Genomic DNA, 16259 nt, shown 5'->3' with positions numbered 1-16259 from the left:
ACAGAGTGCACGCAGAGAAAAAACGTGCAATTATGGAGCTAATAGCTTGAGAAAACGTTGCCTCCGCAGAACTCCTCAGCTTCAAAACACTCCACTTAGAAGAAAAAACAACAATAACAAACGCTGCATAGCTAAAGTTTTGAAAGCTAATGCTCGTGTTTGTGGTCGACATCTGGCTCCGGTACATGCACGACCCCTGGGGGATCAAAATGTGAATATGTGGGCACACACACACACAGTAATACACACTACATACCCACGGCCCATCGTCTTAATTGTACTGTGCAGCAGGAAGTCAAGTAAGCCCCGTTCCAGGAATACCCCTCCCCACACACACACACACCTCAGATTTACAGTATAGCCATCAGACAGGACCTGCTGAATCAGATTTATTTTTTCTAAGTCACTGGGACCTTGGAGAACCCCCTGGTTATGCGTGTTTACATTTTTGCAGAGGTCTGCATGTGAAAAATCCTCAACGGTTTTCCACCATGGCCAAACAGTCTCCTTATGAAACTACATTAACATTAGCTAGATACAGGTTTTTATTTTGATCTGCACGATATAGTTCACACTCGCAAATATCAGTCCTGTAAACATGTCTATTTCCATCAAGAGCCATGAATTTTTCCCTTGTAAATCAATGGAAAATCTCATGGGAATCAGGAGTTTTTGGGCATCTTCGGACAATTTATATGCACCGCTATTCTTGTTATTACCTTTTATTAGTATTATTTTTGGCTACAATTACTATTCCAAAGTGGGATAGGATTGTTTGAAGTAGGTCTAGATTACCTCCTTGATAAATTGGAGATCAAAGTTAAAATGCTTGCTCTCTACTTGCATGTTTTCTTCAGAGAGCGACAGAACCTGGCTCGTGGCCGGAGTTTGAAGAATTCTGTTGCTCTGACACATCAGAAGAAGCTCCAGCGCTCTGTTTAATGGGCCCTGGGAACCATGAGAACCAACGAGTGCCAGCAAACAAGCACTGATCTTGTTAAGTGTGTCACGAGGGTCAGGCGATTTCAACACACTTGTAGACACAACGCGTCGCAGGGAGCAACAACCGCTCCAAGACGATTCGAGGGGTCAGAACAGAAGAGCCAAGCTGCAGACTGAGACAGGTAAACAACACAAAAAGAGAAAAAGAGCAGCGAGAGCGGTCAGAGATGCGTCGCGGCCTCAACACCGGTTCCAGGAAACTTTCCCACCATTGAGCTGCTGCTGTGAACAATAGAAATCTTTTACACTTCCTCCTGTGGCGCCTCATGTGACCATTGGAGGGAGTATGATTCTTCCAGCGTCTAACCTGTGCAGCACATCTGGCAAACATTAGCCAGGCTGAACGAGCGTTGCAGCCGGGATGTAGAACACCCCCGTATTTTCTAAAGCGGAGTGTGCTGTATGCTTTTTTTTTTTTTTTGATGATTGATTGTGGAATAAGAAATGAACACCTTTAGTCTTAATTCGGCAAAGGCAACACATATAGAGTCAAACACAAACAAGAGCAGGCTTGCAGCTGTGAAGTGTTTTCAATCGCACAGATTTTACACAGTTTCACTTGACAGAGAAAAAACCCTTTTGACCTGCAGCTCTGTACTGGCACGGCCGAAGCATTTTTCCAGCTCGGGACTACGTTGGAAGAATACCACACAAATGAAGGGAATTAAATCCTTTTGGTTTGGAGTTTCTCATTCAAAACATCTGCGGAAATGTTGAAACAGACAAATGGCAGGGAGCAGGGAGCGGTATTAAAATATTTACTGCATAGAAATATTATACATTTAACTTTTAGGATTAAAAGGTGCTTTAAAACAACAGGAAGGCAGGCCAGAAGTTGCAACACAGAGCTGTCTCGTATATACATGTGAGCGATATGGCTGCTTAAATCGCAGACAGCATCCTGATAACGTCCTGCCCCAGAGGCTCACAACAGCCCTTATCACACTAATGCAGGTGGCAGCCATAGCTAGCTGCAGGTGATAAATGAAAAGGCGGAGCTGGCGTTTTGATGGAGTGCGGCCCCGCATGGGCAGAGGTTACTAACAGACAAAATCCCCATCGCATCAGCCGCCGTCCCGCCAAGGGTAACTGGTTCCAGACTGCACAAGAAAGAAGACGCCGATGCAGAATTCCAGGAAAACGAGGCGAACAAACCCAACGGGATAGCTGAAAATAATCCAGCACCAAAATAGCTACATCATCAGCTATTTTTAAGTGCAGAGTGGGTTTCGTTTTGTCACATCCTGTGTTAGATGAGGAGGGGAGACAGGAATGTGGATCATCATTTTCCTGGTGGCCTCCAAGAGGTTTTAACCCCTCGTACATCTTCAGTTGTCCTAAAATTGAATAGAACTAGTGTCTGTTCTAAACCTGCCTGTTTGAGATGGGCTGTTTCAATCCTCCTTGTTCCTTAATTTCCTTTGGGAACAATAAAGTATCCATCTGTCTGTCTGTCTGTCTAATGAATTATTCCTGGTCATTAGTGACTCCTCCTCAAACACGTCTACAATATACTGTCACTTTTTATTGTCTGTGTGCTGGACGTTGTGAGTAGAGCAGAGAACAGTCTATGGTGCAGAGTGAAACTTGAAAACTTTGCGTTAATCCCACCTGGTTTATGAAGATTTAACAGTCACTGTTTTGTTATAAAAAGAAACTGCATTTAATTAATTACTGTTCGTGTGTGTGTGGCGTATTTATAATCTTGATTTTACTGAACTGATGTTATTCTTTCATGTATTGCATGTCAGCTATTTCAGAGGGGTGTTCAGCAATTGACAGGGTTAGGGTTTGACCCAGTAGCCTGCAACCGCTGTGGCTTATCCGAGGACGTAGAAGAAGACATGTTCTAGGTTCTGCACCTCCCTCTGTAATTAACCATAGACAAGCCTAGTGTGAAGCTGATTAGATGAACGGTTCACGAGATGCGTTCCACAAACAGACATGTGTGGAATTAGTAAGAAGATATGTTATCTAGTCATCTTGTCCTTTCTCTTGCACTCGCTCCCTCCTCCCATGAGCCCAGGTGGTCGGACCACTCACACGTCTCATAAGACAACGGGCTGATTACCCAACACTCTTCCTCTCCTCTCCGTTTACGTAACGCAGAGAGATAAAAAAAAAATCTGCCATGCGCCAAATCATGGGTCCGATTTTTTTATATTCTCACTTCGTGAACAGAACATCCTTCCCAGGTGGTACTGGATGCGAGTTTTGTGAATGAAATAATACTTGGGTCAAATAAATGATTGTGTGTGTGTGTGCGAGTGGGTTGCCAGTTCTTGCAGTTTGATTAAGTATCCAGAGAGACAAATGTTTGAGATTCTGATGGAACCACGTCAACTTTCCTTCCCGTACAGAGAGCGAGTGAGTGAGGAAGTTACATAATGACATCGGACTCCACATCTGGCTGGAGGACGCACACACTCGCAATCCTCCTGAGAACAACAAAGCGGGCACAACTGCACCCCCCCACTCGTCTTAAACCCCGCCTCACCCCCTCCCGGAACAGCTTTAAATAACCATGGTCTTTTTTTTTGTTATTGGTAAGAGAGCAGGAACAACCTCGGCCAATAAATGTGTGAGATTCATACAAGAAACTCCCAAATTCCTCAGTGCAGATGAAATGTCGTGCTTGTGAGCAACAGAAAACATGCGAGCTTTCATCTTCTCCGTTGACTTATTACTAATGACAGACCAGTGACGTTGCTGAGAACATATGTCTGGTTAAAAACAACAGTGACTCGTAATCATTAACCTGAGCTGCAAGCTTAAGATTCGCACATTCAGTCCAGCTGCTGGTCTTGTTGCCGTCTAACAAATTAATTGTGAGCCTTGGTGAAAGGCGGTGAAGTGATACGTTCAAGGAAAGTCGTGAAATGTAACATGATGAAAACACCTCGTGGGAAATTTTAAAAAGTTACCTTTTTTGGACTTGGCTCCAATTTTGAGTTTGGACGGCCAGGCTATCTGCGTTTGGGTCTCATCCATGATCTGGAACAGAGTGAAGGAGGACGGACGTTAGCTCAACACACATGTTAAACACAAGCAAACAAACATGTTGATTATCAATCTTGACATTCATGGTTATATAGTTTCATAGGAGAAAACTGTCAGTTTGAAGTATTTAAGTTGGCGGAAGAATAACAGATCATCAGCCTACATTCAGTTTATGTTGATTAAATATGGTCGTTTTCAGACTTAAACTCCGGATAATGTCCAGACATTAGGGATCGGACATTTTTACATTAAAACAGATTTCGCAGGAAAAAGAAATCCACAAATTGATCTTGATTTTTTTTGTTAATCTGGTATTTAGGGGACTGACGTTTATGACTGTGTGCAATTTGCTGCAGATCCAAATAAAAATCATGATCTAGAGGATTTAAATGTGGTTTCATGAGGAGACTGTTGGCTCTAAGCTGATGTATGCATTCTACAGAGTGCAATTCCAGTTTTATGCTTTAATACCAGTAACAAAACCCTAGTAACCACTGGGCTCTCGTCAGTATTATATTGGAATTTGTAGATTTTTTTCTCCAGCGCCTTAATGTGGCTTTGGATTAGCATGATGTTTGGGAAACTATTCACTGATTCGCCCGTGCTAGCAAACTTTAACTCTGTTGACTTTAGGAGAACATATGAAACAAGTTATTAGCAGCAACAAAGAAAAGCCTAACATGATGAAAAGTGGCACAGAGCGACTTCTTCATACGTTATGGAACCCGGAGAAGTCGGAGGAGTGCACTTGGCTTCGGAACATGTGAAAAATGCCAACTGCAATTAACGTGAGAGCCTTTTGACGAGTCTAGTCATTGTAACCAGGAGCATATGTCCTGACGTGAAAAAAAGCAAAGTGCTGCCGGTGTAAGGTGCCGGTGAAGATGCTGTCAACGGTCCAATCAGGACAAGTCTTTCCCCCGATCTCCTGCTCCTCTTCTCAACCCAGAGGAAAACTTGCATCGCTTGGCTTTCTGGCTGCAAACCCACAAACAAACCCTTTGAAAAAAATATGAAGGGGGAAGAAAATACAAGAGGAAAAAACCACCCAACCTTAAAAAAGGAGGGAGGCCGTGTCTCACAATGTCCTCAACGTGCACTATCCTTGTTTTCACAAGGGCCCTGTGGTTTGTTTGTTTTAGTACTTTCCAGGGGTTTGTGCTTTCAGAATATGAATTTCTTAAAAGCTCTCAAAAGTTCTCGAAGCCACGTGATCATGCACCTGAGGATTCCCTCGACCCATTACATGAGCTACCTCTTCATATTCCTTGGTGGTCCGGTGCATTAACGCAATAAGCAGCATAGTGTAACTCAAATGTGAGAGGAGGTGCATTAAGAGCCATAAGTGCTTCCTATGAAGATTATTTATTAGTTTTATTAACACTGCAGCAGCCACTCACAGCCTTTTAATTTTTTTCACAAATATGTTTGAATTATCTCAGCTCTTGTTCCTTGCCAAAAATATACAAAAACAACAGCCTGTACACCGAGAGGAACCGGTGCACAAATCAAAAAGGGAAGTGCTTAAATTCCTCCATATGCTGTTGTGGAAGTAGCACAGTCTGTTTGGCATCGTTTAAAACAAAACCTGACAGCGAATCCACTGCCAGTCTCACACACACACACACACACACACACCTGTAAAGCACAGAGACAGCTCTGCTCTTTACTCTGCGGCTAGCTACTCACAGTCCATGATGGTTGACTGGAAGCCCTTTCAAGCCTCAATGATTTTCTGTGAAATCCTATAAAAAGTGGACGGGGCAGTGGCAGTCGAGGCCTGAAGGCTCAGGAACCATCTGCCTGAGCAAATCAGGACGGATCACTCTGTGATTTCTTTACTTGGACTCACCTGGTTTTACTTAAATTTCTAATTTGATTTCTTTTTTTTATTGTTAGGGTACATGTTTTTGCTGAATTTGTTTTATACACCAATTAGTTTTTCTAATTTAATCCTGGTTAGTTTGTTTCCAGTCTGTTTCTTTGTGAAGCGGTTGGCTTTAGCGAATAAAAAGGGCTCTATGAAGAAATTACAATTACAATCACTTAACTAGAATGGCACCAAGTAGAGCGCAGACCTCCACCAAGGCCCAACAGTCCCCTTAGGAAACCACATCTAAATCTACTAGATCCACATTTTTATTTGGATCTGAACCAAATTGCCAACACTCGTAAACACATTCATTTCATTGTTTGTTTTTTTATTATTCTGAGAAACAATAACATTTTTGAAAATTGTGCAATGTTGAGGGGAATATTCCAGGATCTTCCCCCCGATCCGTATCCACATCAAAATCGGATGGGTTCTTCCTCGGGTCATGGCCCGCCCTTCCCTTTGTTTTAGTACTACTTGCTGTGTAATCCTGCTTAAAATCAAACAAACAGAAAAAAACAACCTCCTTGGCCGAGGTGAAAGTGAACAGCCGTGATGAGCGGCAGCCTGAGAAACCTCTGTTACTAGAAAACCAAAATAAAACCTGGACTTAGGAGTGTAACTTTTTCGAAGCATCTTTAGATTTATCACAACCAGATGGAAGAACTTTTGCAGTGAGAGATTCTTAAGTTGCTCACAAAAACACGTAAGTGTAACCCAATAAAATAATTGCAAAACACATTCGTATAACCAATGTGTTTTATTGTGAGATTATTCCTTCTCCCTCTTCATCTCTTGGCTCATCACTGAATTCCTTTGGTTGTTATCATTATTACCTACAGACAGAAACATCCTTACTTCTTATTGCGTCTCCTGATTGTGGTGTTTGATTCCAGTTTGAATCAAAATAACAAAACTAAAATAAATCTGATTATCATTCTGTGCTGTGGAAATAAAGGAGAATTCCTTTCTGATGATCTTGGCTAATTTAGTAAATTCTTCTTCTATGGTATCATTAAAGTGACGAAGCCAAGCATAGTTCTCACCGATCATCCCCCCCCCTCAACCAGAAACCTGCTGCACCATCATCATCAGTCTCTCACTTTTACACGTAATGAATTTCAGTCGTCAAACCAACAACTGATGATTTCCGTGTTACAGGGTTCAGCAGTCGGAGGCAAAAGCCTGGAGAATCTACCACCTCAACATCGTTTGGTAAGTTATATGTGGGGAAAGACATTAATTCACTAATACGCCAAAACAGTTGTCCGTCATCGACTGAAGTCACATGTTCACACCAACAGCTGGACGCATCACGAGCAACATTAAAACATTCTGTTCTCTGTGATAAGGAGAAAATCCTTCACTTTGCCTCCAACTTTTTGTTTTGTTTGGCTTTTGATCTTAAAAATCTGTCTCTTGGAAAACAGATTAAAAGTGAAAGAAGTAAAACATGACTGCGACTCGGAGGTTGTTGGAATTACAGAAGAGAACAGAGATCCGAATAAAAATGTCATTAAAAGTAGAAATTTACAAGAATAATAGACTTGTTTATTTACCAACTATGCAAAAACATTTAACACCAAACAAACCCAGTAAATGCTTACGATAGAAACAGCAAAAATATCAGGTGACTCCCATCACACTTTACTTGAATTATCAAACTATATGGCCTATGCCTCATCAACTTTTTCTCTAAAGGGCTTTGTTCGGAGAGACCTGTTTCCTGTCCAGTGTTGCTGTTCTTGGCAGCGTCCTGCAGATGGGACTGATTTCTAACAGACCACACACCATTTTAAAAGGGTGGACGCCGTTTATTTTTACGAAGGAGCGAGCAAATACCTCTCAAATGGGTCAAGATATTTGCGCAAATTGAGTTACCTACGCATTTAGTGTTCCTCTCCGCCGCCCCACCTATGCTGAAAAGAATAAATACATAAATGACGACGGTTCTGATCAGTTCCATGGCACGACCTTGACGTGATGATTGGCTCTTAAGAGGTCCGCAGCTGGTGCACGGAGGCGTTTGGGTGAAACCAAACAGTGAAGTCCTGAAAGACGGCACATGTGCTGAACACACGTGACTCTGTATGTACGTAAAAAGCAGCAATCAGCATGGCGGAGGTATGTTTCCTGGGCCGCGCTGCAATGGTGCAGCTGTTTATTCAGCTGGAATGTGTGCGTGTGTGTGTGTGTGTGATTGGGAGGGGGGCACCGAGGGATGTTGGGGGGGTGTAAAGACCGACTGAGGGAACAAAAGAGCTGAAATCTGTCAGCTCAGACTGGACCAACCCCCTGAGACTCAGTCATAACCAAGTTCATGTTAACAGTCCGAGTGCTAACTTGCAGGTAAAGCCCCATTACACCTCGGGTCTAATACCAACATACGGTTATAGACGAGCAACTCAAATTACAACATCTGCAGAAGGTTTCTCCTTTGCGTCAAGATTTGAATCAAAGATTTTCGCCCCCGTCCAAGTAACTTTTGGTTTGTTGTCAGCAGGATTACGCAAATTGCATGAAACTTGGTGGAAAGATGGAACACGACAGAACATTTTTGTGTGGATCCAGGATTCTTTTTCCACTTTGAACGATTTTTGATTATTTCCCAGAGAATTATTCATGGGTCTTGATGACAAATTGGCATATTTGAATCTAGGGTTGGTAATCCAAGAGACGCTTAAGCAAGAGCAGGCTACACTTTGAAAAAGAAAACGCAACAGATACATCCCACCCCCTCCCAGCGGCCCCTTCGTCAAAGCTACGCCCCCAAAACACGAGAACGCCTCCTCAGCAGAAGACTCACGCACAGGGAGAGCTCGGGCAGGCAGGTTGATTAGTGATGGACAGGTACACCAACCAATCAGTTCATACAGTCCAAATGAAATGACTGGTCATGTTTATCACAGTCCTACGAGACCCACAAACACCAGATGTTTTCTTTTAGACAACTTTATTATTGATGGCTGTCGGGACCTGAAAAGGATTTCAACAAATGATATACAAAAAGTCTTTCAGAAACAAATCCCCAACCAAACCTTTAAGGCACTGACATGTTCTAGTGTGTGGTGCAGCATGATTGAATTTAAGGTGCCTTTTGTGCCCCGGTGGCATTAATGCCCTGAACCGAGTGTCGTTCTAGTTTCTATAGTTTGCTTTGATGGCGCTCATACTGACCAAGTTGTTTCAACATCTCACAATTTTCTGTCACCCAAATATTCTAACCTTTTTTTTGTTCCTTTCAACACCCAGAAACGTGAGATGTGCAAATGCTATAAAACCAAATGAAATGAATTACGCCTGGCCTGAGATCAGAGTGCACTGGCACTTACATGTCATGTCTGGCTCTATTCACGCAAACCACAACTCCCGGGAAGGAGCCATGGAAGAGGGATGAAGTGACTATAGGGGTTCAAAGGAGTCTCTCAACACAAAGCCACTGCGAGCTCTACTGCGGTGCGGTGCCCAGTTATCGCACACAGCTCCCCAAACAGCTAATTGGTCTGTGTCCTGGTTTTGATGCTGCGACAGTTCAGTCTAAAACTTTCACTGCAAAAACAGTCCAATGACACGTTTTTTTTCATTCTGTTCAACAATCGAGCATTTAATTTGTGGAGAAATCCCCGTTTTACAGACTGATAACAATGACACACTTGTGGTTTGATGGAGTGAAATGATGAAATAACATTAAAACAGCAGGAGGGCGGAGCAGCGATGAGGGGAGAGCGGGAGGGAAAACATGAGACTGAGATTTGAGACTAAACCACAGATGGAAAAGAAAGAGGGGCATGAAGCTGGTGAGATTCCCCCATGTGAGCAGCAGGGCCGTGCACATGGCTAATTTCCCAGCTGTGGCACCCTCCTGTGGTCCCACTTCATCACGTCTTCCTTTATACTTTTCAACTGACTGCATGAAGAGGGAGGACTGCTTGCGCTCTATTGCAAACATGTTTCTTTGGACTGAGAGGAAGTTCAGCAGACTCTGAGAAAGAGGGAGCAAGAGCAACAGGGGAGAAAGTGCGGGGGTGGACCATCTCACGTTGCTTTCGTCAGAGACTGAACTCTAATTCTCACTGCTGAGGAAACGACCAAATCTAATTCCCAAAGTCTAGAGTGCACGTGCATCAGAAATCACCACATGGCTCCTCTCAGGAGGGAGAGTCATCATCACAGTCATGAGGTCTCCTGCTTGTGGCCGTTGGTTCACCTCTAGTTTCTACTGAGTGAGAAAAACAACTGAAAAGGAAATATGATTCAGATTCTGTGCCTTAAAATACAGGGGAAATCCTTTCAGACGATATAACTCAACTATTTTTAAATAATTCCTCATCATTAAAGTGACAAAGCTCAATCAAATACTAGACTCTACATCCCCCATTAATGTCCTCTGACTTAAAACCCTCCCGTACATAAGAGGCGGACAGATGTTTTGGGGGGTTGATCCAAATACCAATACAAGGGAGTAACATTTTTCCAATACTGCAACTGATCGATATATACATTAAAAACAACATTGGCAATAATTCTCAATGTTATCAAAACCTTTTGACAAAGAAATGAAATTGAGGTTTTATGTTTTACAGGTTAACCATAAAGTTTGTTAGAAATAACTATAAAGGAAGGGGACACACACACACACACACACACACACACACACACACACACACACACACACACACACACACACACACACACACACACACACACACACACACACACACACACACACACACACACACACACACACACACACACACACACACACACTTCAGCTTTTCCCTATGTTGTCTTAACATCAGTATCTTGGGACACAAATCAAAACCCTCTAACACAACAGCAAGTTTTCACTAGTTGTTAAAATCAGTGGCAATGCAGGAGCAAATCACACATAAGTTACTGTGAGATATAAAAATATCTTTAAAAAGGGCAAATTTTTAATAAAAAAGCCTATTTCGTGCTTTCATGGCAAACAAGTAAAAAACATTTGGTCTCATTCCCAAAGCTTTGCTCATGAGAGTGCGTCAGAAATGAGCAAACGCCGCCTCACATGAGGGAGAGCGTTGTTCTTTATTAGTCCAAGCGTGTGTGTGTGTGTAGTACATGGGTGTGTTGGACAGGCAGGAAGCGGTCCAACTAGGAATTTCCATTTTCATCAACTTCAAGGTATTCGACACACACACACATACCTCATCCATATTCTTTCAACAATACCGTTCCAGTCGCGCTCTGGGTTTATTTTCCTGGCTTTAATTGGGCATGTATGGTGATCACGCTATCAAGAGGGACCCTACCTTGTATATATCCAAATGGAAAACCTACAGTAAAAACATGAATGTACTCCTCCTCCTCCACCAGGCTCACCAGCCTGCCAACCCAAACAGCTGCACACTAAATTCATAATTGACAATTTAACCTTTGCTAACCACCGACTCTTTGAACTGTGACAATATTTAAGCCAGGGACTTAAAACAAAAACAAAAAATCACGACCGGTAGAAGTTGATGCGCCAGCAGCCATATTTTTTCAGTCTTCACACCTACATTGAACATCTAAACTTTACAGTTACATCCAAACCAAAAAAGGTGGAGACACAGCTTCAGTACATCTACAGCTCTTGTTAAAATTCCATGGAGCAGAATCTCAAGGCGCCTGGTTTGCATTACTTGTTTTTTTTTTTAAAACTGCTTCAGGGACAGTTAAATTGCCTCCTTCTTTGACATTTAACTCAAGCTTCCTAACCTCCAAAACCAAATACGGAAAATAGACAAAAGGGGAGTACTAAAACAAACCGCCGTCCATCATTTATTTCATTACAGCCCATTAACATGCTATAGAGGGACTTAAACATTCTCAGGAAACACAAACAAATCCACTTCGGACACTTAAAAGGAAAACCACATGATTAACAGGATACCTCCGTGGTTATGAAACTCAGTTAACGCTAATACTCGACTGTGATGATTGACATGTGACCGTTTTCATTATTTTCAGATTCATTTCAATACATGACTTCATTTATCATGACACGACTCACACACACACGTTAGGGTTTAAATGATTTCAATGGGGTGTATCAGAATTATTTATTTGCCAATTCACAAGACATGTTCTCACTCCAAAGCCGTTAATGTCTGTTTTTCCTAATAATGAAGCCAACTGTGGTCAGATTTTGCTTCAAAAATACAATGAACTGTGTCAAGATTAGAGTTAGAAAATATGGAATAAGAATTTTACCAAGATGAATTATTTTCCGATGGATATATACACGGCACTTTGAAAAGTAGATTTCAAAAGTTCGGATTCTTATTCATCACATGCCATGAGGGAGGCCAGAATTAATACTGCAGCACGACAACGACCCAAACACAGAGTCATAAAGAACCATCTTCAGTGACGAGGAGAACAAGAAGTGAGAGAAAACACTGAGACGGCCTCAGAGGAACAAAGGCAAAGTTTCCAACAACTGACCGACCTTGAAAAATGTGAGCAAGTGTACAATGGAGCACTGGTGCTTCAACAACACTAATGCGGATATTTTGCAAAACTGGACGGAGATATTTCGTTAAACAAAGGCGTAGATGCAGATTTTTGTTAAAAGAATTTGATTTTTAATGAAGTTAGTTGATTAATAACTGCAAATTGTCATTTATGAAAGCAGCATTTTTTTGTCTTATTGGGGAATTTTTCACACGCATGTTTATTGTTTTATAAAGTTGATATTTATCAGCTATCAGCCATGATCAGGACTAGACAATAAAACTTGAGGAAACTAATAGCAGCAAGATGAATGAATGTTCACATATAATTTATTTATTAAGGACATAGAAGCTTTAATAGGTCACAAACTTAATAAAAATCCTTGTAGTTATAGCTTGCAATAAAGATCATTAATTCAAAATTACCGCAAAAACCAACACGGTCACACACCGAGTAAAGAATTCCCATTCGACACTATTTAAAATTACTGAGGCGGATCCTTGTTTCATTGCATGTAATAAACCTTTATCACATTAACTAATTAAATGAGTGACAAAGTCAATGAGGCAGTTCTGTCCTGGTCAAGCCTGTGTTTAACTGCTCTCTCCTATTAAACTGCAGAGATGATCTGGTTTACTATGGTACATTATGTAAGAGAGGGGGGGGGGCTCAGTGTGTTGTGTCAGCTGTGTTATAGGATCAGAGCCCCGGAGTGACTTCACGTCACTTTCGTTCTATTGTCTTTGTTTGTTTGGATGAGTGACCGGAGGAGCACCCGACATCTGCAGCCTTACAGACAGAGAGACAGAGAGACAGAGAGACAGAGAGAGAGAGAGAGAGAGAGAGAGAGAGAGAGAGAGAGAGAGAGAGAGAAGTGCTGCTCGGGGGGCTGGAGCGAAAGAGACGAGGAAGACAAAGCAAACACGACCCAAACGCAGACTACACACAAACTCACCTTCTGGAAGAAATCCTCCCCGCCGTTGACTCTCCCCTCTGTGGCAGCTAGAGAGAGAGACGGAGAAAGAGAAGAAATAAATATCCGTTCCGAGGAACCCGGTGTAAAGTTGACACAGCCAAATCACACACTGATTATCTGGTCACCTCAGAGTGTCACAGTATCTTCACTCGCACTCACAGCGGCTCTCAGTTCCTTTGGATATTGTCTTTGGCACCGGGACACGCGCTGCTCATTTGCAGTAACGGCGTTATATTCTCCAAGTCATTTTCTATAATCCTAGAGATTGGATTCAGCTTCCGTGTAACAAATTGATGGATACAGTGAAAATATTTGGGCATATTACAGAAGCAGTTAATGGAATATTTCGTACCACACTAAAGTCCACTGGTGTCGGTTTTCGCACTTCTTCAAAAGAGGCGTTCGCACGTTTGAAATCCGTCTGTCAGCACACAGTGCGCTGCCGGCCTTGGGAACCACAGTATATGAAAACTTGTGAACAACCTGTAAACTAAATAAGCACTTAGAGAGAGCACTGGTGTTTTAAAGTAGTTTTCCCAAACAGGTGAAAAAGCCAAGAAACTCTATCCGCAGCTGATACAGTGGGCTGGATAGAAACCCAGGGCCCACGACCAAAGAAAGTCGGGGCCTGTAGTCACTAAGACACATCTGCAAATCCTTCAAGTTGCGGGCGGCTCTGTTGATGCAAAATACATCTTTGCACTCCAAGAAGTACTCTCATGTTCCTCTGTCATTTGGGAGAACAGGGGAGGTTTAATGATGCATATCAGCCAGCATTCTCCAGGATGGAGCTGCTGCTGTCTGCGCAAATCTGGGTCAGGAGCACCAGCACAGTCGATCCGGGTTAAACAGTTCAGTCGTAAAAGCTGAGCTCGCTGCTCAAAGAGAACGATATGATAGCTTAAAGAAAAAGTATCGCTGAGTCGACTGAACGTTCATCAGAGACTGTTTAGATCAATCCACTTTTATACAATCAACTCAAGTAAATTCAGTATCTTTATTGTTTAGATTGTTGTTCCACGCAATCTGAAAATGTCACCTTGGGCTTTAGGAAACTGTGAAGGGCAGAAAATGAATAAGTATGTTCTCATTTCAATTGTTGTGAACGCCCTGTTATGATCAACGATGTCAATTACATTAAAATGAGTCCAGAGCGCTGGTCGTCAATTATATACAAGATACAAATATTCAAAGTATATTATTATTGAAACATTGCCTGTACAAATCGCACCAAATACAACACTGCACTTCCTCCTGCACTTATCTATACACATGGCAAGTGTGAAGCCAACGGTTCTGGAGATATATGAGCCAAATGCAGACAGACAGATTTCTGGAATTATTAGATGGATGATGATATATGATGGTGTTTTCTCCTTCAGACTGAAAATGTCATGGCTGTAAGAATGAGTCTTAATGGAAACTTATATTCTCTAGATACTATTTTATGCTAAATTTATTGTAATGTATACACCGTTGCCCTTAGAAAGAATATATAATGGTAGCACTGCACGCAGAGCTGAAGGACAATCACCATTTTAAACTTGGGTGTGAAAAACATTGTTATAACTCCTACTGTCAACACTACATTTCAAAAGGAGAAACACAGAAAATGAAAACCATCGCTGAGCAGTTTCATTTCCAACCATTGCTGCTGCAGTTATCGGGAGAATTGAACACGTGTACTTACGCAGGCTGCCCAGTCAACAGGCCGCGGTTTGCGAACACATGGGGAGTGGCCTGACTTGGCTGAATTGGTGATATTTTGAAAATGAGGTTTGTGTACGTAAACTGCTCAGCTCAGCACTCAGCTGATAAATAATGATTTGAAGGAAATTCAAGAAGGACGTAGTTCAGAGACTGATGTCCAACGCAGAGGAACACGATAGTTTCACAGGATTCTCAAATCTGTTTTCTCAAAGCGGTCAAAGAAATGAAGGAAATATTCCAACCGCCAACTATCACCCTTCCGTCATTCTTATCCCGCTTAATCTGCATAGCCTCAATTTAAACAGGACGATGTCCAATTCAGTATTTTTACCCACAAAAGTAAACCTGTGACACATCCAATTACTGCAGGCCCATGTTTTAAATACATGCCCTACTCTGGAAACGCAGTTGTGACAAATTTACAAAGAGATCAACAGATGGAAACCGTCACAGATGATGAAATAAAGTTGCGAAAACAAGTTCTGACACTTGTTCTGCAGCTTCCAGAGCCGCCAGGTTTTGTTTAAAGTCACAGCAGTGTTACCGAGTGGCTAATGCTCGCAGTGACGCAGCCTGTGGATAATCAGATGACAGATCATGCCGAGAATGGTGAAGACAGTGGAAATGACGTGCGGCTCGCCAAAGAACACTGACACGTCTCAGTGAGGAGTTAGGACCATCGCTGAAACAATTCTACAATAGTTTTAAACCAGGGGTCTTCAACGTTTTTCAGGCCAAGGACCCCCAAACTGATGGAGAGATAGAGCAGGGACCCCCTACTATATATATATATTGTATAAAATGTGTTTTTAATACACAATTTTAAGAGGTCCTCCTCTTTGTGTACAGGAGGCTTGGAGGGACAGGTCTAGGCTAGTCTCGTGCTGTGAGTGAACCGGTGCCCAGCTTGAGAGAGCTCCTGTGTGTCACTGAATGTGTGCATTGCTGACTGAAAGATAACGTCTTCTGCCAATATGTTGGATTCATGTTAATGTGTATTTAAAGACAATAAAATTCGTGGGATAAAAATTGGTTTAAAAAAAAAAAAAAAAAAAAAAAGACTGTTGAAGACCTCTGTTTTAAACAATTCCTCTTAGTAATTCCAGTTGTTGTGTAAGCAAAATATAAAAACACACTTGATCGCAGCTTCCCACACTCAATAACTGGAGGTTTGAGATTTAGAGCTGTGGGAATTAGTCGGGCTACTTGCCATCATTTGTG

General features: G+C 42.1%; 1 protein-coding gene across 3 annotated transcripts in view; it reads right to left on the bottom strand.

Annotated features, from left to right (window-relative positions):
• The window catches only part of LOC117775441 (protein bicaudal C homolog 1-like), a 58249-nt gene that overhangs the window by 26687 nt on the left and 15303 nt on the right, over positions 1 to 16259 (bottom strand). For 2 of the 3 annotated variants that reach the window (XM_034608571.1, XM_034608569.1), the window contains exons 2-3: positions 13308 to 13354; positions 3927 to 3996 (exon numbers count right to left, since the gene is read on the bottom strand). In XM_034608571.1, the coding sequence (XP_034464462.1) occupies positions 3927 to 3996; positions 13308 to 13354 (117 nt within the window). Of the gene's footprint in view, positions 1 to 3926; positions 3997 to 13307; positions 13355 to 16259 lie in introns of those variants that run through there. The other variant, XM_034608572.1, reaches the window with a different exon arrangement.

This window comes from Hippoglossus hippoglossus, chromosome 15 (assembly GCF_009819705.1).
Source record: "Hippoglossus hippoglossus isolate fHipHip1 chromosome 15, fHipHip1.pri, whole genome shotgun sequence".
Classification (NCBI taxonomy): Eukaryota; Metazoa; Chordata; class Actinopteri; order Pleuronectiformes; family Pleuronectidae; genus Hippoglossus; species Hippoglossus hippoglossus.
This window is presented reverse-complemented; position numbering and strand designations above follow the sequence as displayed.